The sequence below is a fragment of the Erythrolamprus reginae genome, chromosome 3 (genome assembly GCF_031021105.1).
Source record: "Erythrolamprus reginae isolate rEryReg1 chromosome 3, rEryReg1.hap1, whole genome shotgun sequence".
Classification (NCBI taxonomy): domain Eukaryota; kingdom Metazoa; phylum Chordata; class Lepidosauria; order Squamata; family Dipsadidae; genus Erythrolamprus; species Erythrolamprus reginae.
Window position 1 is genome coordinate 22,041,094 of NC_091952.1, and position 23,015 is coordinate 22,064,108.

The 23,015-nt window shown below is 39.3% G+C and overlaps 1 protein-coding gene across 1 annotated transcript in view; it reads left to right on the forward strand.

Moving 5' to 3' along the window:
* Positions 1-22,776, forward strand: part of CYP24A1 (cytochrome P450 family 24 subfamily A member 1) — a 32,833-nt gene extending 10,057 nt beyond the window's left edge. Inside the window, exons 5-12 of the mRNA XM_070748801.1 lie at positions 1,019-1,110; positions 3,426-3,537; positions 4,418-4,563; positions 11,044-11,210; positions 12,942-13,020; positions 16,487-16,678; positions 19,619-19,730; positions 20,954-22,776. Of these exons, the coding sequence (XP_070604902.1) occupies positions 1,019-1,110; positions 3,426-3,537; positions 4,418-4,563; positions 11,044-11,210; positions 12,942-13,020; positions 16,487-16,678; positions 19,619-19,729 (899 nt within the window). The 3' untranslated portion in view covers position 19,730; positions 20,954-22,776. The remainder of the gene's footprint in view (positions 1-1,018; positions 1,111-3,425; positions 3,538-4,417; positions 4,564-11,043; positions 11,211-12,941; positions 13,021-16,486; positions 16,679-19,618; positions 19,731-20,953) is intronic.
* Positions 22,777-23,015: the final 239 nt, after the last annotated feature.

Genomic DNA, 23,015 nt, shown 5'->3' on the forward strand with positions numbered 1-23,015 from the left:
AAATCTCACATAAGGACGCTCCCTTGCACAAGATTTTATTTTGTTTGTATGTTTGTTTATTTATTTATTTGATTTTTTTAAATGCCACCCTTCTCCTTAGACTCACAACATGTTAGCAATAGCACTTTTTAACAAAGCCAGCATATTGCCCCCAAAATCCGGGTCCTCATTTTACCCACCTTGGAAGGATGGAAGGCTGAATCAACCTTGAGCCGGTGATAAGATTTGAACCACTGACCTGTAGATCTAGCAGTCAGCTTTAGTGGCCTGCAGTACTGCACTCTACCCACTGCGCCACCTCGGCTCATTTTTGGTGGGTAGAAATAAATAAACAACAAACTGCACATAGCAGCATGAAGCAGAATATACTCCCCCCCCCCCAAGCAAAGGCAAAGAATGAATGAGCTATCCAGCATCATCATCAGGAGAGAGTGCTGGCGCCCTCTTATGGCGAACCATCCAAAGTCCTTAAAGGTATATTGCATCTATAAAGGTACAAACTACAATTGGTAGTTTACATACATGGCAACCCCAAATACTGGTGAGTACCATGTACTAACAGATGGGATAAACTTCTTAAATAAATACACTTTCTCCATCACTCTGACCAGTTGTTTATTACTGAATACTTTGTCCTTGGAGCCTTATAAGCAGTATTACGAATACTGTACATGATACATTACTCAAACAAAAATTAAAGAGAACACTTAAAAACAGAATATAACTTCAAGTAAATCAAACTTCTGTGAAATCAAACTGTCCATTTAGGAAGCAACACTGATTGACAGTCAATTTCACATGCTGTTGTGCAAATGGAATAGTTGTGCAAATGATAATATTTCATTCATTCAAATCTAGGATGTGTTGAGTGTTCCCTTTATATTTTTTTTGAGCAGTATATATTAATTGCATCAAAAGGAGAGGATCAGGCATCATTTAAAGTTCTCAGAGAGAAAATGTAGTCAAGATTCTGGGAAATGCTTTAGCTATGATTTTTTAATTTATTTTTTTACACTAGGTATTTGCCTGGTGCTGTATGGGAAAAGGTTTGGACTTCTGCGGCAAGATGTAGAGGAGGAAAGTTTGAACTTTATCAAGGCTGTAAAAACGGTATGAAAATGCTACGTGCATGATAGCCAACTGATTTTCTGTAAGATTTAATTTAGTTTAGTTTAATTTAATTTAATTTATTGAATTTTAAACCGCCCAACTCCTTGCGGACTCTGGGTAGCATACAGAGATATTAGCAAGTCAGCCATATGTCAGGCTGGGAGGAGCAATAGCAATGTATAGCAATAGCCCTGGAGGCTATGGCTGACACCATATCTGCTTCTGTAGGAGTTGCAGTCCAGGGACCTATTTACTTTGCTATTGCAACTCCAGCCTTCCCTGCAATTATTCAGTTATGCATTTCCAGCATGGAATTGATTCTGGGATGTATCATCAGAATACTGCATTCAGTTTTGGTCACCATGATGCAAAGGCGATGCTGAGACTTTAGAAAGAGTGCAGAGAAGAGCAACCAAGATGATTCTGGGGGCCATGAATTGTACATATTTCATGGCCAAATTGTATTGAATGATATGTATGTTGTGTTGTGCTGAGTTGTGGGTTTTAACTTGGGTCCTTCCGGATTGGGCAGCATAGAAAGTCAAATGAATGAATGAATGAATGAATGAATGAATGAATGAATGAATGAATGAATGAATGAATGAATGAATGAATGAATGATTAGGGGACTGGAGGCTAAAACATGAAGAACAGTTGCAGGAACTGGCTATGTCTAGTTTAATGAAAAGAAGGACTAGGGGAGACATGCTAGCAGTGTTCCAATATCCCAGGGGTTGCCATAGAGAAGAGAGAGTCAGACTATTCCCCAAAGTACTTGAGGGCAGGACAAAAAGCAATGAGTGGAAATTAATCAAGAAGAGAAGCAACCTAGAACCAAGGAGAAATTTCCTGACAGTTAGAACAATTAATCTGTGGGACAACTTGCCTCCCGAAGTTGTGAATGCTTCAACACTGGACATTTTTAAAAAGATGTTGGATAACCATTTGTCTGCAGTGGTGTAGGGTTTCCTGCCTAAGCAGGGGGTTGGACTAGAAGACCTCCAAGGTCCCTTCCAACTCTGTCATTCTATTCTGTTCTCTCTATAAACCTTATTTATTTAGGTCAAGGATCTCAATCAATGGGAACTACTGACAAGATCCAATTGGAGCATCTCTGCATAGTTCATACACAGAGATGCTCCAGTTAGGCCTTCTTAGTAGTTTCCATTGATTGAGGTTCCTTGACCTAAATAAAGGGGAAAAGCCTTGATGCTCAATAAGAATATAAGATGAAAGGAATAATCCCAGCAATATAGTGTAATGCGCTATAGGAGGCTGGGTCACTGTTTAATAATTAGTTGCTCTACAGGTGCCAGGAATTTTTTCCCCCGCCATCTTTTATGAAGATGCCCTGGAGACTGGAGCAGGCATTTCAATTTTTGAGTGGTAACCCTCCAGAAAAACTTCAGATAGTTGCCCTCAAAATGGTGGACGCGGACTATGTTCCCACAAAACCCTTAATCAGATAAATGAAAGTCCCTAGTGCAATAATGAAAGCTTGGTTAATTTTAATCTTGTTAATTTGGGAAGCAAGGCTTGGTGTGTTGTGTAAACCCCACTCATTGGGCAAGTGATAATTATATATATTGTCTGAATTCTGAGAATGGGGTAATTTGGGATTCAAGTTAACATTTTGAACAGTACACTGAAATGTGTAAAATGATTACTATTATCTCTGGTCTGCATGGAACAGCTTCTACTTGATATTCTGGTTTAAAGCCCAAGGATAGATCAGTTTATTGAAACTAAGTTAATCCTTTCTCTAACAGTAAAATATGTGTTATTTTGAACTTACCCCAATACTTTAATGTACTTTAAAATACTTTAAAGATGTGTAGACTCTATAGAGAGTGTAGAGAAGAACAACAAAGATGATTAGGGGACTGGAGGCTAAAACATATGAAGTACAGTTGCAGACACTGGGTATGTCTAGTTTAATTAAAAGAAGGACTAGGGGAGACATGATAGCAGTGTTCCAATAGTTCAGGGGTTGCCATTAAAGAAGAGAGTGTATTCTCCAAAGCACCTCAGACTAGGACAAGTAGCAATGGGTGGAAACTAATCAAGGAGAGAAGCAACTTAGAACTCACGAGAAATTTCATGACACTTAGAACAATTAATCAGTGGAATAGCTTGCCTCCAGAAGCTGTGAATGCGCCATACTGGAAATTTTTAAGAAGATGTGGGATAACCATTTGTCTGAAGTGGTGTAGGGGTTGGACTAGAAGACCTCCAAGGTCCCTTCCAACTCTGTTCTTATATTATTATATATTATATTTAATAATGGGGTTTGTTCTTTTCATTATATACTACAGATGATGAGCACTTTTGGGAAGATGATGGTGACACCAGTTGAACTCCATAGAGGTCTAAATACGAAAGTTTGGCAAGCTCATACAAATGCATGGGATAATATATTTAAGACAGGTAACTAAAGGACACTGAAAATATTTTGCAAAATGTGCATTTGCATGTTAGGTTGGGCGACGGATTTTGCATCTTGCATCAAGAATCCATCCTGACTATCTGGAATTCATTTATTTTCCTGAACTTTCCATGGAATAGATTAGATAAGTGTTTTTAAAACTTGGCAGCCGTAGGATGCAAGGACTGAACTCTCCAGTCAGAATTCTGGGAGTTGAAATCCACACATCTTAAAAGTTACCAAGTTTAAAAAAGACTGTGTTGGACGATGAGAGAATGCAAATATTTGTCAAATCACTAAGCTCCGTGGTTGAACAAACCTTTTTTCTTAAATCTCCCTAAGCAAAGTTCAACCGAATCACCAACAATCTAAAATGGATATTTAACCTTTTTTCTGCTATTAGTTACAGTTGGAATGAATACTTGATTGTATGGCTTAAGCTCACCATGGAATGATTAAAAATACCGTGTTTCCCCTATAACACAGGTCTACAAAAAATATTTTTGTAATCATCGCAGTTGACCTTGTACTTTTCTGAATCAGTTTTTTGTTCTGATTTCAAAAATGTATATAGTTTTCTGTAGCAGGTACAGTTTTCATGGAAAAGCATCATTATTATAAGGTATAGGAAATATACTGGCAACATTAAGAAAACAGTAATCTACATATCAGAATTAACGTAATAACAAAAATGCTTCTATATCAGACACTTTATGACCGAATCAGTTCCATGACATCATCGTGATGTCACCAGCGGTTTGCTAACAGTTTGGGCGAATTGGTCAGAACTGGGAGGAATCCACATCTGGTGTATAATAGATCTTTGAGGTTTCCATGCCATAATATTATTGTTTAATCATCACTTTCTCTTCTCTCCTGCAGTGAAATGCTCCATCGATAGCAGGCTGAAAAAACACTCTGCAAATCCCTCGGAAGACTTCCTCTGTGACATCTACTTTGGGAGCCAGCTTTCAAAGAAAGAACTCTATGCCGCAATTACAGAGCTTCAGATTGCTGGGGTTGAAACGGTAAATACTGTTAGCTTCTTTTCACTGATTTCAGATTTCTGATAACCTGCCGCACACCACAGACCTGGGGTGAGTTCTAGTTACCTTCCCTACCAGTTTGCATCACAATGGAAGTGCAATACACACTTCCACCGTGATGTGTTTTACGCCCCACAAAACACCCAGAATGACTCTCTGTGCATGCACAGAGGAGGGGTTTTTTTTGCAAGCTGCAGTGACCAGAGGACCAGTTCAGGAGCATGGGCCGCTGGTCATCTTTGTGGTTCGGTGAGCAGGGGTAAATTTCTGCTAAGGTTGTAAAGAACCAGCCCAAACCAGCAGCAGCCCACCACTGTTGCAAAGGCTTTTTCACCTCTTCCTTCAATTGGAGCTTATTCTTTTAGATTGCGTTTTTATAGTTAGCACTGAATAAGGGATTTTAACACAGCGATGGCCCTGGTTTCTACATTCCATTTGGCTGTAAGATGCAATGCTGCTGTAGTTGTTTTGCTTTTTTTCCCTATGATCATGCTTTCAGGGCAATCACCACCAGAAATATCTCCTATACCTCATATTGCACGCAAATGTTAGTCTTGAACGGAATTATTGTGGAAAAGCTGTGGATAGCTCCAGGTTGAAGGAGCCTTGTGAACTATCTTAAACCTAATTGTCCATTATTTGGTATCATTCCCTGGTAATGATAATCTGTAACTAATACTCATTACCATTGGTAGTTGCTTTGCAAAGCTGGTTGGTGCAAGCAACTAGATCCGTATGTGTAAGGTTCAAGCTAGCTACTTTATTGTATTCTGCCTATACTACAGGAATCTCTCCAGAATATGTACCTTCTCTAGGGAACAAACAGTGGTGAGTTGCTGCCAGTTCAGACCGCTTCGTCCAAACTGGTGGCGGAAATTTACCCCTGCTCCCTGAACTGCCAATGATGGCTGACTGGCTACGCCACCGAACTGGTCCTCCAGTCACTGCTCCTTGAAAGTGACTGGCAAAGAACCCTCTGGGCATGCGCAAAGGCTTTGCATATGCGCACAGGGACAGTTTCCCAACATGACACAAGTGCTTGTGCGAGCGAAACGTGCATGCCCTTCAGAAGCAGGTTGCAGCCCCTATGGCCCAATACAGCATCCCGGTAGGGAAAATGGAGCTCCACATCCCTGACACATGTGCACCTACATCCATAGGAGGTTTGGCTTCTGCGCATGCACAGGAAACCAAATCTTGTGCGAGGACACTTGTGCAAGAGAGATTTCTCTGGTTTTTGGAATTTTTTTGCTTCCGTGAAGCAAAAAATGCTGGAAATCTGTGAAATCTCACATGCATGAGCATCTTTTTGCAAGATGTGCAGAAACCGAATCTCATTATTATTATTATTATTATTATTATTATTATTATTATTATTATTATTATTATTATTATTTATTGGATTTGTATGCCGCCCCTCTCCGCAGACTCGGGGCAGCTAATAACAACGATAAAAACAGCATGTACAATCCAATTAATAAAACAACTAAAAACCCTTATTATAAAAAACAAACATACACACAAATATACCATGCATAACTTGTAATGGCCTAGGGGGAAGGAATATCTCAACTCCCCCATGCCTGGCGATAAAGGTGGGTCTTGAGTATGCCAATACACACATGCACACCCACTGGACATGCACTCACCCGCGCTGGTCACCGGGAGCACACCAAGAGCACCAGTGAGGGGGAACCCTTGCCTGGTGCCCTTGCAAAACGTGCACTTCTGACACAATGTGAACCAGTAGGGACGGTAAGTGGAACCCATCACTGGAACAAACAGATAAGGTCCCATGATATTTGGGGGCAATGGGGAATGTCAGCCCTAGATCTCTTGTGATTGAGGAACAACTCAAGGCTAATTCCTCTCTTGATGTTGCCTCCTTGCTTATCTGGCTGTTTCTCAACATGAAGTCACACAAAGCTTGATAAACTAGATGACTATTTAGACAAGTTCGTGAAGTCATCTGCAGTTAAGGAAATGATTATTTTTTTTCCCAGACAGAAAAACACAATTTATGTCCTTGTGATAAAAACACAAGGACATAAATGCTTGCTTGGCAGTTGTCATCTAGCACTAAATAATTGTGGGATAGCTTCTGCAGCAATCTAGCCATACACACAACTTTGTGTCATTGCAGTATATATTACAAATGTGCTGCATTTCCGATTCAGTCTCTGAATAATATTCACATAATAATGTTATGCTTACATTACTGAAAATGCAGCACCTTAGTTTAAAACACATTTAAAACAACTGCATCGTTTCCAAGGTTTGTACAATAGTGGTGGAAGGTAGCTATGCACATCTAGGAAAAGAGGTCACAACTTTAAGATATTGCATTTGGGCTCCATGTGCTCTTTTTTCTGTCTCTAGACAGAATCCAAAATTCTGTACAGCCCTGGAGTTTAGTTTTTCATTCTCAGAGGTGATGGAATGTACACCTTTGAAGGGAGAGGTGGTGGAATGGACTAATGGTGAAGCTGCAGTTTTGCAGGAAGGAGAAACCACATTCCAAGGAAGGGAGTGAGACAAGACACAACATAACACAAAGCTGGATAGGAGACAGAGGAAGAGATTTAAGATAGCCACTCCCTAGAATCTCCTAGGGCAGTGATGGCAAACCTACGGCACGGGTGCCACAGGTAGCACATGGAGCCATATCTGCTGGCACGCAATCCATTGCCCTAGCTCAGCTCCAACATACCTGTGTGTGCTAGCCAGCTGAATTTTGGCTCACACAGAGGCTCTTGGAGGGCATTTTTGGCTTCCAGAGAGCCTCCAGGAGGATGGGGGGCAATTTTACCCTTGCCCATCTCTAGGGAAGCCTTTGGAGCCTGGGGAGGGCAAAACACAAGCCTACTGGGCCCACCAGAAGTTGGGAAAGTGGCCATTTCCAGCCTCCAGAGGAGTGGGGAGAGCTCTTTTTGCCCTCCCCAGGCATTGAATTATGGGTGTGGGCACTCGTGCATGCGTGTTAGCACATCTGCACCCTCTTTTGATGCCTAGGGGGAAAAAGTTCCCCATCATTGTCCTAGGGTATGTCCATTAGGATATAGGTTTAGTCCGGCAAGATTCTGTCTATATATTAATTAGCAAATGAGGAACTGTGAGCCGCCCCGAGTCCACGGAAAGGGGCGGCATACAAATCTAATAAATAATAATAATAATAAAAACTGAACTTTGGCTAGCTCAGTTCAATTTCTATGTCATTCTTGGGTTGGGCCTGACATATCTGCTGGGCTGTGTTGCATACAAATGTCTATCTGCAGTAAAATCTTCTGGGATGGGAAAGTTCTGGATTTGTTGCCCTTGCACAGGATGTAAAATATAATAGCATCCTACCGGATAATAATCAGTTGCAAGTATAATTAATTAGAAATTACACAATTGCATGAATGTAGGTAACACAAAGAATGTGAACCACGAGTGAAATTCATCAGGTTCCAACAGGTTCTGGAGAACCAGTAGTGGAAATTTTGAGTAGTTTGGAAAGCTGGCCAATATCACCTCTGTCTGGCCCCGGAGTGGGAAGGGAATGGGGATTTTGCCCAGGATTGGGAAAGGAATGGAGATTTTGCAGTATTCTTCCCCTGGAGTGGGATGGGAATTGAGACATTCCAGTATCCTTCCCCTACCATGCCCATCAAGCCATGCCCACTGAACCAGTAAGGCAAAAAATTGAATTTCACATCTGGTGTGAACTAGTGCTTCAAGCCATTGGAAATATTGTTTAAAAGTTCAAATTTTTAATGTGGAAGCAAGGGGGGAAAGTATTTAATTTCATTTTGATTAAATGTAATTTGGCTTTCATTCTGAACCTACATTTATCGTTATGTTTTGGAAGAGTGTTTTTAGCATGATATTAAAGATCTGTGGGACAGAGTCTTCATCCCTCTCAAAGATGATCATATTCTGATAGGATTAATGGTACCAAGCCATCCATCCAAGTCTGAAGAACTGAATGGTGTGTGTGTGTGAGAGAGAGTGTTAACGTTGAATTCTAGAGAAATCTTAAGAACATTTCAATTTAATTTAATTAATTTAATTAATTTGATTTCTATGCCACCCAATCCCAATGGGACTTAGGGCGGCTTACAACAACAAATAATACACAACAATAAACAAAGTCAGATATTAGTTGATAAGGACAGTAAAATCCATAATAAATCCCAATGAACTATCCAAATACACAAACATGCATACAGAATCAGTTACAATTTGGACATAATAAGACGTTACATTCACATGCACAACAAGCAGAAAATTTAGAAAAGAGCATAGAAGAATTTAATCCTGGCATTGAGAAATGGGAAAGAAGAGACAGTTGCTCCTATAAAAGTTGAAAGCAGAATGGCCCTACTGTGACCTTGTTGTCCTTCAAAAGGGGCAGTAAAAGTTTTGGACAGAAGTTCAAAGCTCTGTAATACATCTTGCAACATACAAGTACAGTGGTACCTCTACTTACGAACGTTTTTAGATAAGAACCGGGTGTTCAAGGTTTTTTTGCCTCTTCTCAAGAACCATTTTCCACTTACAAACCCGAGCCTCCGAAACTGTAACCGAAAAAGGCAGAGAGAAGCCTCTGTGGGGCCTCTCTAGGAATCTCCTGGGAGGAAACAGGGCCAGAAAAGGTGGCGAGAAGCCTCTGTAGGGCCTCTCTAGGAATCTCCTGGGAGGAAACAGGGCCGGAAAAGGTGGGGAGAAGCCTCTGTAGGGCCTTTCTAGGAATCTCCTGGGAGGAAACAGGGCCTCTACCCTCCCTGTGGTTTCTCCAATCACATGCATTATTTGCTTTTACATTGATTCCTATGGGAAAGATTGCTTCTTCTTACAAACTTTTCTACTTAAGAACCTGATCATGGAATGAATTAAGTTCATAAGTAGAGATACCACTCTATAGGTAATCCTTAAATTGATGCCAGAATTATGGTTGTAAACTGTTAGAGTTGTAAGTCAAGGCATCCTTTTTGGCAATTTTGGCCACAGTCATTAAGGAAATCCTGTGGTTGTTAGGGCAAATATATTTTATCTAGTGGATGGGGGGTTTGGCTGGAAACTACAAATAAATGGTGGAAAATGACAAAAAAAAAAAGGCTCATCAAAAATCACATTTAGGAATGAGGTACTGCAAACAGCCATAAAAGTGAGTCAGTGGCCAAACACCCAAAATCGGGTGACTATGATCAAGTCTTAGATAGCTTTTACCGGCCTGTTTTGAAGCAACAAAGTTGTGAATTGGGCCTTTATTGGAACATTGTCACTTAACTGAGAGACCTGAAAGGGAAGCAGCTTATCAGTTTACTGGAGATGGGGCAACAGTAGATATACAGTATTTTACTTGTGTTTCACTTTTTGCCTGCTTGCTACAGATGCTCTGAAATTGCATTAGGGAGACCAGACTTTACTTATCCACATTGGAGACTACATGAGTAGGATGCAATCTTATAATAACCAATATTTTCTGCATTTCATTAATGAAATTCATTACATTAGGCATACACAAAGCTTTGAAAAATTGCAGCGAATGTTTGTCAAGAACCACATCAGAAGCAATAATGCATGGGATCTGGGCAAAAAAAATATGCAATTGTATTGTCTTTCTTAATTAAAATTAAATAGTTAATATGGTCACCATCCAATTACACATGTATCAATATTTCTTTCTGCTGCAATTCAAATTTATAATTTGATACTTGAGGCTTTTAGAAGCTCATTTGGCCTCAGGACTTCAGATTATCCATCTCTCGTTTACATCAGGTGCTAAATCTCCAAATTGTAGGGTCATAGACGTTTCGCCAAATTGTGAAGCCTAATATTTTTAAGTGTCTTCACTTTTTTTTTTTACAGAATAATTCCTAGGATAAGAGCAAGTTCGGGCTTTTTACTTTCCAAAGTTGCCTATAGAACAAAAACTTTTTTTTTTCAAATTTTGATAATAAAAATAATAGATTGTGCAGAAATTGTGAAATTGATGTTAGAATTACAAAATTGCGGGGGGGGGGGAATACTATGTGATATGGAAAAAGTTTTACACCTGGTTAGAAATAAGAAAAATAATTAATTATTTATATAAATATAAATAATTAATATAATATAAATATAAATATAAATATATATTTATAAATATTTATAAATATAAATATATTATATTTATATTATATTTATATAAATATAAATATAATATAATATAAATAAAAATATATATTTATATAAATATAAATATATATTATGAGTAATATATTACTCATAATATAAATGTGATGGAATAACATACAGAAATAACTAAATAATTGTCAATGTCACAGAAATGAGAAATATGAATATGTATGCACATGTTTTTAACATAAAAATTTAATAAACACATTTTAAAAAGAACAAAAACAATTTTGGGGGATAGAATGTGTTTAGGTTTCTACTAAGTATAATAATTCAGAGAGGTTTCTGTTGTTTTTTAAGACTGCCAACAGTTTACTTTGGGCTCTGTACAACATCTCAAGCAAGCCAGATGTCCAGGAAAAGCTATTTGAAGAGATACAGAATGTGATTTCACCTGGAGAAGACCCAAATTGTGAACACCTGAAAAAAATGCCCTATTTGAAGGCATGCCTGAAGGAGTCAATGAGGTAAACTGATCCACACATCTAAGAATAAAACTATTACTTTCCCTTGAATTGGCAGCTGTAAAGCACCAAATTCAAGTAAATATCAATAGCTCAAAGGAAGACCGATGTAAGACATAAATAGAGCAGGCTGAAATTTCACTTGGGCCACCTTTTTCTTCTTGTTTGAGGACAAAGAGCAGGGTGTAGTGGTATGTGTAGAAGAACTTGGGAGATAGGGGAAAGAGATGCTGTCTAGGGAATGGTCAGATAAGAGATAGCATAGCCCACGGGTGGATAGGGAAGGGTCTTCTTTGCTGTGAAGAGAGAGAAACAAAAAGAATTTTGAAATGGTTATACCAAACCTTTGTATGATGAGGCATAGGACCAGATTATATCCGAGATCGCCTTCTGCTGCACAAATTCCAGCATCCGGTGAGGTTCCACAGAGGAGTTGTTGTTGTTGTTGTTGTTGTTGTTGTTGTTGTTATTATTATTATTATTATTGTTGTTATTATTATTATTATTATTATTATTATTATTATTATTATTTATTACATTTGTATGCCGCCCCTCTCCAAAGACTCGGGGCGGCTCACAACAGTAATAAAAAACAGTGTAACAATGGGACAAATCTAATAATAAAAATTATATAAAAACCCCAACAATTAAAAACCATACAGCACATACATACCAAACATGAAATATAAAAAGCCTGGGGGAGATGTCTTACTTCCCCCATGCCTGGCGATACAGGTGGGTCTTGAGTAACTTGCGAAAGACAAGGAGGGTGGGGGCCATTCTAATCTCCATGGGGAGTTGGTTCCAGAGGGCCGGGGCCGCCACAGAGAAGGCTCTTCCCCTGGGGCCCGCCAAACAACATTGTTTGGTTGACAGGACCCGGAGAAGTCTAACTCTGTGGTACCTTATCGTCCGCTGGGATTCGTGTGGTAGAAGGTGGTTCTGGAGGTATTCTGGTCCAATGGAGTTAGTCTTCTCATGGTCCCAGCAACCAAACAATGCTGGCTGGTGGAACCTAGGGGAAGAGTCTTCTTTGTGTGGGCCCCATCCCTCTGAAATCAGCTCCCCCTGGAGATTCGCATTGCCCCCACCCTCCTTGCCTTCCGAAAGAGTTTAAAAACTCATCTTTGTTGCCAGGCCCGGGGTCATTAGATCTTTTCCCCTGACCACCGAGTGTTTTTAGTGTGATTTATTGAGTGAATGTTAATGAATGTTTTAAAGTTAGAATTTTTTAAGATTTTTAATTATATTAATTGGATCAATTGTATTACTATGTCTTTTATATATGTTGTGAGCCGCCCCAAGTCCTCGGAGAGGGGCTGCATAAAAATCCAATTAAACTAAACTAAACATTCATGGTGCTCCGAGCAACAGGTTTAGAAAGTCACTTTGGTTACGTCTGAATGTTTTATATAGTGATGGTACAGTGGTTAGGATGCAATACTGCAGGCTGTTTCTGCTGACTGCTGGCTGCTAGCAGTTTGACAGTTCAAATCTCATCGGCTCAAGGTTGACTCAGCCTTCCTTCCTTCTGAGGTTGGTAAAATGAGGATCCAAATTGTTGGGGCAATAATCTGACGTGCTAAAGCACTTAGATAGGACTTTAAAGCACTGTGAAGTGGTATACAAGTCTAACTGCTATGCAAGTGCTATAGTCCAGCCGATGATGTGTGTCCCCATTGATAGATATGTTTGCACCCCCAAAATAAATTGCACATTTCCATTTTATTGCAGGTTAACACCTTCTGTGCCATTTACCACTCGGACTCTTGACAAAGAAACAGTCCTTGGGGATTATGCTCTTCCGAAAGGGGTAAGTGACTTCCACCACATACTGTAAATGCTCCATTTATTTTTGATTAAATGGTTGAATGCATAACCTGTTTTTCAACCAACAACAGCACTTTTATAAAATGTGACTGGCCTGACAATGGTTGGGAGAGCTTTTGCACATCATTTAGCATAATTTAGCATATAAAATGCTTGATCTTCTTTATGTCTTGATAAATGCCAAGCATAGTGTTGCAATTGCTTTTAAAATCTCAAACACCTTGTGATGACCCGTGGCGTAGCACAAAGGCAACACAGCTACAGAACCAGTATGTGTCCCTTTATTGGCATCATCTTTGCCCCCAACATCCCGTTTACTCTCCGGTCTGGAGAAGAGCTCTCCCAGCTTCTGATTGCAGATACTCCAGTGCAAATGCTGCAATCATTTACTCCAGCAGGGCAAGATAATAAGTCGCAGAGCAAGAATTCACAACAATAATTCTAGCAAGACAAGATAAGCACAAGCACACAGAAGTATGATAATAATTTAAACAGTCAGAAGGAATGTCAGGAATGCACGTCACAGCTCTTAATACTATATGAATTCAGCATTTGTTCCCAACAAACGCCCCACCCAACTGCCTCTCCTTTAAATTCCATCCCCAGGTGTGCCTTGTGAAGGGAATCAGGGTCCTTTCTTTCCTCATAAGCCATGCAACCCACATTGTTCTTCCCTGGACATCTTAGGATGAGGAGAGATTGGGCCTTGGTTTTCACCTGAACCCTTTCTCCCTTGTTCTACCTCTTCCCTGCTTTGCCCTTCCCCAATTTTCTCTACAGCCAATGGAGACACTCTCCCACTCTGTCAACTATTCATCTTCCATCTCAGATTCAGACTTCAACAGTGGAATGACATACCTCTTACCGTAGATACATAGGTAGTGACTCAAAGTTGTAGGCCTTAAATATCCCAAAACATTTTTACATTTCCTTGTAGCACTTTCTCACATGATTGCTTTCCATTCTGATCTAGGAATACATGCAAACTATAATGTAAGATTAAGATGGATTAAGTGAAAGAAGAAAAATCCCTTCCTTTTATCTCCCTCACTCCCCAAAATGCAGAAAAGATTCTCTTTATTCTGTCCATATGTATGACACCCAGTCTTACCCATTTCAGCCTTTACTCATATTTTACTCAAAATATTGTCTGTGGCTTCTTGCTATCAAAAAATATATAATATTCAGCTTTTTTCGATCAGATAACAGCAATTTTCTCTGACATGGATTTATTTATTACAGTGATTTTCAACCTTTTTTGAACCGCGGCACATTTTTTACATTTACAAAATCCTGGGGCACACCACCAACCAAAATGACACAAAACGACACTGTAAGACACTCTCCTCTCTTTTTCCATCCCTGTCTCCTCCCCCTCTTGTGTGTGTGTGTGTGTGTATACATACTCTTGAACCATTTCCAAAAACAGGTGAGGGCTGGGGGGTTTTCTCTCTTATTTTTTGGGTGCTTTTTATCATATGCTTTAAATCAAGAGTCACTTCTCTCTCTCTCTTTTGTTTCTCTCTCTTTCCTCTCATTCTCTGCCTCAATCCTTTTCTCATTTCTCTTTTTTCCTCCCCTTTTTGCTCATTTCTCTCTCTCTCCCTGCCTCTCCTCTCTCTCTCTCTCTTGCTTTCTATCTCTTTCTCTCTCTCTTGCTTTCTTTCTCTCTCTCTCTCTCTCTCTCTTTCTCTTTCTCTCTCTCTTGCTTTCTCTCTCTCTCTCTCTCAGCAAAAAGTTGTGAGACCAGAACCTGAGCTTCCTTCTTCGCGGCACACCTGACCATGTCTTGCGGCACACTAGTGTGCCAAGGTACACTGGTTGAAAAACACTGATTTATTAGATTTATTAGGCCACCCTATCTCAAGCAGAAGACTCTGGGTGGCTAACAATATGAACAATAATAAAAGTACATTTTTTAAAAAATAGAAAAGATGAAATAGAACAACAAAGAGAAAATTATATAATCATTACTCAGCATAAACCAAAAATTGTCTCCATCACATATTTGTGGCTTCAAAGACTTTACTAAGACTTTGCCACTGAGCAAACTGTGACATATCCTTCAGGATATTTTATTTATTTTAAATTCTGCTCAGCCAGCATTCATGTATCATTGTGGTTTTTTAGGGGGAAATTGAATAATGCCAGCTGCCTTGATATCCATGTTACTTTATAGTGGCTGTGTTTACATAATATCCTTAACTAGTTTATTCAAGAACTTATCAACAACATTCTACCTGGTTAGAGTTAACTTGATGAATATAATTATTTTTTACCTTACGCAAGCTAGGTTTGTTTAATTAAATTCAAGACATTGAATGAATTCAAAAATAAGTTAATTCAGTAAGCAGATTAATTATCCCATATGAACATGATCACAATTCAAAGTGTTGGTTATGACCTATAAAGCCCTTCATGGCATCGGACCAGAATATCTCCGAGACCGCCTTCTGCTGCATGAATCCCAGCGACCGATTAGGTCCCACAGAGTGGGCCTTCTCCGGGTCCCGTCAACTAAACAATGCCGGTTGGCGGGCCCCAGGGGAAGAGCCTTCTCTGTGGCGGCCCCGACTCTCTGGAACCAGCTCCCCCCAGAGATTAGAACCCTCCTTGCCTTTCGTAAACTCCTCAAAACCCACCTTTGTGATCAGGCATGGGGGAATTGAAACATCTCCCCCGGGCCTATACAATTTATGTATGGTATGACTGTATGTATGTTTGCTTAATAATGGGGGTTTTAAAATATTTTAAATTGTAAATTATTAGATTTGTTATGAATTGTTTTATTGTGCTGTGAGCTGCCCCAAGTCTACAGAGAGGGGTGGCATACAAATCAAATAATAATAATATACAACCAGTCCAGCCCCTCCCTGAACCCCAATGTAGTAAAGTTACTGGGCAGAAGAAAATAATTTGTTGATAATTCAGCGATAATTCAGCAAACTGCCCAGTTAAATAATAAAACATAGTTTCACATCATTGGCTTTCTTAAAATTTTTATCTTAAATTATAAGGCCTGGTCCTGATCTCTTAGAGGTCTGGAAAGATCTGGTTTCTGTAGCATTACATAACATGCTTGAATTCTGATTCCTAGTCAAATTAAATCTTATTTAACTAATCTTTAAAAAGGGGAAATAACCCAATATTTTTCTCCCTAAGAATGCCATTTCTCCAAAGAATTAAAATTCTGCCTTTTTTATAATTCACTGGAAATATAGCTTCATTGAAAGAAGTTTTGAAAATTCTTGTCATTAAGTAAGAAAATTGTTGTTAAGTAAGAAAATTCCTTTGGATTGTATACATGTCTAGGTTCAGCATCAATGTTTCGATATAGGCAATTTCCTCGAGTTCCCCCTGGCCCCAAACCAAAATATATCTATGTTATATTAATTTGACATTTTTCTCACTGCTTGGTAAATAACACTTTTTTTTGTTTGCATTTACAGACTGTGTTGATGCTTAACACTTATGCTCTGGGATGCAATGAAGAATATTTCAGTAACTGGAGCGAATTTCAGCCAGAGCGTTGGTTGCAAAAAACCATCCATCCATTTTCCCATGCTCCATTTGGCATTGGAAAAAGAATGTGCGTTGGGCGCCGACTGGCAGAGCTGCAAATTCAGCTAGCTCTCTGTTGGGTAAGCATTCTGTTATTTTAGATATATGTTTGTTTGTTTGTTTGTTTGTTTGTTTGTTTGTTTGTTTGTTTGTTTGTTTGTTTGTTTGTTTGTTTGTTCGTTCGTTTGTTCATTCATTCATTTATTTATTTATTGGATTTGTATGCCGCCCCTCTCCGGAGACTTGGGGCGGCTAACAGCAATAATAAGACAGCATATAATAATAATCCAATATTAAAAACAATTAAAAACCCATTATAATAAAAACCAAACAGACATACATACCATGCATAAAATTGTAAAGGCCTAGGGGGAAAGGGTATCTCAATTCCCCCATGCCTGGCGGCAGAGGTGGGTTTTAAGTAGTTTACGAAAGGCAAGGAGGGTGGGGGCAATTCTAATCTCTGGGGGGAGTTATTTATTTATTTATTTATTTATTTATTAATCAGATTTGTATGCCGCCCCTCTCCGCAGACTCGGGGCGGCTCACAGCAATTGCCATACAATGTAAACAAATCCAATATTTAAATTAATTTTAAAATTAATTGGTTCCAGAGGGCCAGGGCCGCCACAAAGAAGGCTCTTCCCCTGGGTCCCGCCAAGCGGCATTGTTTAGTTGACAGGACCCGGAGAAGACCCATTCTGTGGGACCCAACTGGTCCCTGGGATTCGTGCAGCAGAAGGCGGTCCCTGAGATAATCTGGTCCGGTGCCATGAAGGGCTTTATAGGTCATAACCAACACTTTGAATTGTGACCGGAAACTGATCAGCAACCAATGCAGACTGCGGAGTTTGCATTAATCTATACAAAAGATAAACCATTCTATGCAGTGGGGGGTTCCTACCGGTTCCGCCAGGTTCAGACAAACCGGTAGCAGCACTGGCGGGAGGCTCCACCCAACCAGCCAAAAATCATCATGGAGTTTCTGCACATGCGCAGAAGCATCACACACATGTTTTGTGCGTGCACACACTCCTGCGCATTCCCATTTCCAAACCGGTAGCAAAGATAAGTGAAACCCACTACTGATTCTATGGCAGAAGAAATGTATTCCATTGTAATGGAATGTAGGGATGATCTTTGAAAATGAGGGAAAGAGATGCTACCTAGGGAACGATCAGACAAGAGAGGAAAGAGCCCACAGTCACTTAATGGTCAGAGAGAGAAAAAATTAAGAAAGATGAATTAAAAGCAATGGAGGGAAGTTTGTACTATCACACTGGCAGTAGTCTGTTAAAGTAGTCTTACATGACTGTGGAATTAACTCTTCTAGTTAATTTCTCATCTGGTTTACCTAGAAGAGTTGACAACCATATAGGTTATTTATGCCTTCATATCAGGATGTCTCTGAACATGTCCAGAAGCGCTGTCCATGTGTGCATGTGCACCTGCTTCCAATAGCAAACTGGAAGAGATGGTGATTGAAACCCACTACTGGAGGGTGAATTTTCTTTTTGACAAGATAAACTTCCAATTTTCATTAAATCCAGGAGGTTGATTCTCTTTGCAAAAGATCTTCAAACAGAGGCTGGATAGTCATCTATCAGAGATGCTGTCAGGGTCCAAGTAACACCCCCAATGAAAGAAAACTCCAAGGCTTAAGTTCCCTCAAATGGATTACACACGTGCGCACACACACACACATATACATACATACACATATACATGTACACTTACATATAGGTGGGTGGGTGGGTGGATGATAGATAGATAGATAGATAGATAGATAGATAGATAGATAGATAGATAGATAGATAGACAGACAGACAGACAGACAGACAGACAGACAGACAGAGAGTAGATGGATGGATAGATAGATAGATAGATAGATAGATAGATAGATAGATAGATAGATAGAAGATAGATAGAAGATAGAAGATAGATAGATAGATAGATAGATAGATAGATAGAAAGATAGATAGATAGAAGATAGAAGATATATAGATAGATAGAAGATAGATAGATAGATAGATAGATAGATAGATAGATAGATAGAAAGATAGATAGATAGAAGATAGATAGATAGAAGATAGATAGATAGATAGATAGAAGATAGATAGATAGATAGATAGATAGATAGATAGATAGATAGATAGAAGATAGATAGATAGATAGATAGATAGATAGAAGATAGATAGATAGATAGATAGATAGATAGATAGATAGATGATAGATAGAAGATAGATAGATAGATAGATAGATAGAAGATATATAGATAGATAGAAGATAGATAGATAGATAGATAGATAGATAGAAAGATAGATAGATAGAAGATAGATAGATAGAAGATAGATAGATAGATAGATAGAAGATAGATAGATAGATAGATAGATAGATAAAGATAGATAGATAGATAGATAGATAGATAGATAGATAGATAGATAGATAGATAGATAGATAGATGATAGATAGATAGAAGATAGATAGAAGATAGATAGATAGATAGATAGATAGATAGATAGATAGATAGATAGATAGATAGAAGAGAGAGAGAGAGAGAGAGAGAAGTGATAGACATCACAATCTCTGGAACGTTTCAAAAATGTATTTAAAACTGCTAAGCTTTTGTTAGCCCCTGCTGACTTCATCAGAGTGTAAAATCTCCATTAAAGAAATGCTTGCTTTTATGTAATGCCACTCAATTTAATTATTGCAAGTGTAATAGGCCCACACCCTTTCTTTCTTCTTATATATGTATGTACTGGATGTATATATGTGTATGTGTATGTATATATACTGCATACACACATACATACATGTAAACTTATTTCTCTTACTGAAAGGGATGAACTTTTCAAAGCCTTACAAACTTTCCTGTATCATATTTTCCTGCCATTACTGCCTGTGGGGTTAAACTTGGACACAGGCACTTACAGGTTCTCCAGCTCAGAATAAATTTTGATTACAGGTTTGGGAGGCTCTGATGAACTTCATTTCTCCCCCCCCCCTTTGTATTACAGCTTATACGGAAATATCAGATTGTAGCTACTGACGACAAGCCGGTAGAAGCTCTTCACTTAGGAATCCTCATTCCCAACCGAGAACTTCCGATTGCGTTCAAACAACGCTAAGGTAAAAATTAGTGTTCCATTATGGAGTTAATTATATGTTTAAGGTGATCTTTAAAGGTCAAAAGATAGAGACTCTTCATAGCTGAGATGAAATGAGTAGTGTTGGGAGAACCGAACTCGCACAATTCGGGTCCCTGCTGAACACGAACACGAATTTTTTTAAAGCTTTGGGCAAAGTTCGGGGTTGCGTTTGGCATTTGGTCGCCTCGGCTGGCCAGGAAGTGTTGTCTCCATGACGTCAAAGCCCCGTCCCCAGAATCCCATCATGGGGAGGCTGGGGGAGTAGGGGTGGAGGATTCCCCTCTGCCTGCCCCCCCTCCCTTTGACATCGGAAGGAGGATGGGCACACACGGTGTGTGTGGGGAGCGTTTCTCCATTGGGAAAGTAAGATGGTGGCAAATTTCTTGGTGTGTTAAAGTTGCCGCCGAGGTGGTCCCCGCCGAGAAACATTCCACTGTCTTACTTTCCCAATGGAGTAACGGTCCTGATACACACTGTGCACGCCCATCCTCCTTCCGACATCAAAGGGGAGGGGGGCGGTGGCAGGCAGAGGGGTATCCCCCGCCCCCACTCCCCCAGCCTCCACACCAAAAGCCAGGAAGTGACGTCTCTATGACATCAAAGCCCCACCCCTGGAAGGATTCGGCGGGTTTGGGTTCAGGTTCCGCGAACTTGCCTGAACCAGCCGCCAAGTTCACACGAACCCGCCGAACCCGGATTTCGTTGGGTTCGCCCAACACTAGAAATGAGGATGGCTGGAAGCTGTTAAGAGTAATTCTATTTGCATGCTTTTGAAAAGGAAATTTCTAGCCCTGGCGATTTCAGAGAGATGGTGAAAGAAAAGAAAGAAGGAAAACAATGCAATTTGTTAATATCCAACATTTTGAAAGCCTATGCAAACACGGATAAACATTTGGGCCATGATAGACATCTATTTTGTCACGTACAGAATCGCTCTCCAAGTGCACTAATTGAATAATTAAAATATTTAAATTACTTAAATGTGATATATGGTCTGAAGGTTCCTTGTGCATATACACATGTGCTAGGAATGAAATCAACAGGACATTTTAAAGTTCTATTTTCATCGGTTATTTTTAAAATTTGTCTACTAAAGCCTTTCATAAATATACAGGTAATCAAAAATACTAGTACTGTATAACCGTTTCCCTTTTCCTTCCTGAACTGAATAATTTATTAAGTTGTCTCTTTGTTTTCCCATAGATTCTACTAGAGGAACAGCTGACATTTTTGTTAGACAGCATTCTTGAATTTTGGATTCCCAGATCCTGCAATCTAGTTATATTTTGAGCAATGTGTGTTAACAGCAAGGACCGAACAGCAGGAATCCAAAGCTAGCTTGAAGGCAAATCAGTCCAAGCTGTATTGAGCACACCTAAGCAGTCACTTCACATTATTGTAAAATCTATGCCCGTTCCAAAGGTATACGGTGGAAGAACGGCAGAATTAAACAGTTGGCAGTTCTTTTCATCTAAACCTGGGATGAAAGAAAGGCTCATTCTTCTTCATCTGCTGCTGTGAAATGTACAGTTCTCAACCATTGCTGTTAATGTTTGTAGGAAAACAATAATCGCAAAGTGATGGAATGACTGAGTTTCTGGGTTCACTCTTGACCTCGGGATGGAAACGCTGGAGGAGATATTTTGTTTTGCCTGTCCCCCAAGTCCTGATGGAACTTTAAATGAAGACCTTTATCTGCAGGAGGGTGAACATGATTGCAAAGGGATGGAAAGTATTCTAGAGGGGTGGAATGTGTTAGAGGTCCATAAAGGTAAAGAAGGTAGTACTAGAAGTACTTGGAGGGCTCTGTTAGTCTACGGTGGCAAGCAATCTGGAATGAATGCTGAGTTTGTAGAAATGCTGAAGGGCTGTATTTGAAAAACAAAGTCAATCTGGTTCTCCCTGATGTTGCATTGTTACAACTACTGCCGCCTTGAGCAAACTCAGCAACCATAAACGGAGACATATCATACATACAAACACACACGTACTCACAAAAAGCTTTCAGGCAGACAGAACATTGAGTCACACTCCAGAATGCAGACCACCCAAGCTGCTATGAGCCCTTCAAGGTGATGCATACTTTGGAGACCAGAACAAATAATTTATGCTTGGACACAGTGAGCTGTAAACTTGATGACTCCATTTATGATGCAAATAAGATCATACAAGCAGACCAGGGCAATTTATTTCCCAACAAATCAAAGCCAGCTCCTAAATTATTTGTAGCAGTCCAACAAACTTTTCCTGTAACTTTTTCCTCTTGCTAACTGAAGAATTGAGACCATCTTTAGATGCAACTTAAATGGCAGATATTATGGGGAGCAATGACAAGTCTAAGTATTCCTGTCTCTCCAGTATAGACACTCATACAACCTGTCCTGCACCTTTCAAGCTGTTTATCAGCTTTCATGTACGGATGGTAGCAGAGGGAGATGAGCTGTTATCTTGTCTTTTGCCACAAATAAACTTGGATTTGTCAGATGTGATGACCATGATCTTTTCAAACAAGAGTAATCAATCTTGTGATCACCATGCCTTTAAAACTAGAGTAGACAAGTTCTAGGGTACAATGTTGTAGTAAGAGTTCATTACAGGTTGTTCATTTGTATGGAGAGCAACAAGTTGGGGTCCATTTTGCACCTGACTTTCATTTCTGTGAACAGCCACTGTTGGAAATAGGATGCTACTCTGTTTAGACAATCAGTCCAGCAAAGTTTCACTTAAGTTTCCAAATTTACACTAATATGTCACAATTATGCACAATGGAACATCAGCCTTACAGCATTCCATAGAACATAAGGGTTATAGTTCCCAGGTATATTCTTGTATTCCTTTTGATATAGTTTCCTTGTTATTTTGTTTTTACGTGTTTTTAATTGTATTTGTGTGTGTTTTTAAAGTAAATGTGTTTTTTAAGACCTCTGTATTTTAAAGAGTTTTTCATAGCTTATTTTAAAATCCATTTCATTGTTGATATTTAAACCCACTGTTCTGAGAATTTTGTAATAAAAAGAATTTGTGGATATGATTGTTTTTAAAATTTGCATTGAATGTAATCCAGTATTTTTAAAGTTAGCAGATTTTACAAAGATTTTTAATGGAAATTGCTTGTAGTTGTGCTACTTTCTTCTATTCAAAATGGCTTTGCACCGAATGCAAGGTTTGTACAGTATTATGAGGTTGCAATTTCTTTTTAAAATGTTTTCTCTAAATCTGAACTGGAACGCAGTCACCTTTCACAAATCCAAATCTCATTTCAAAA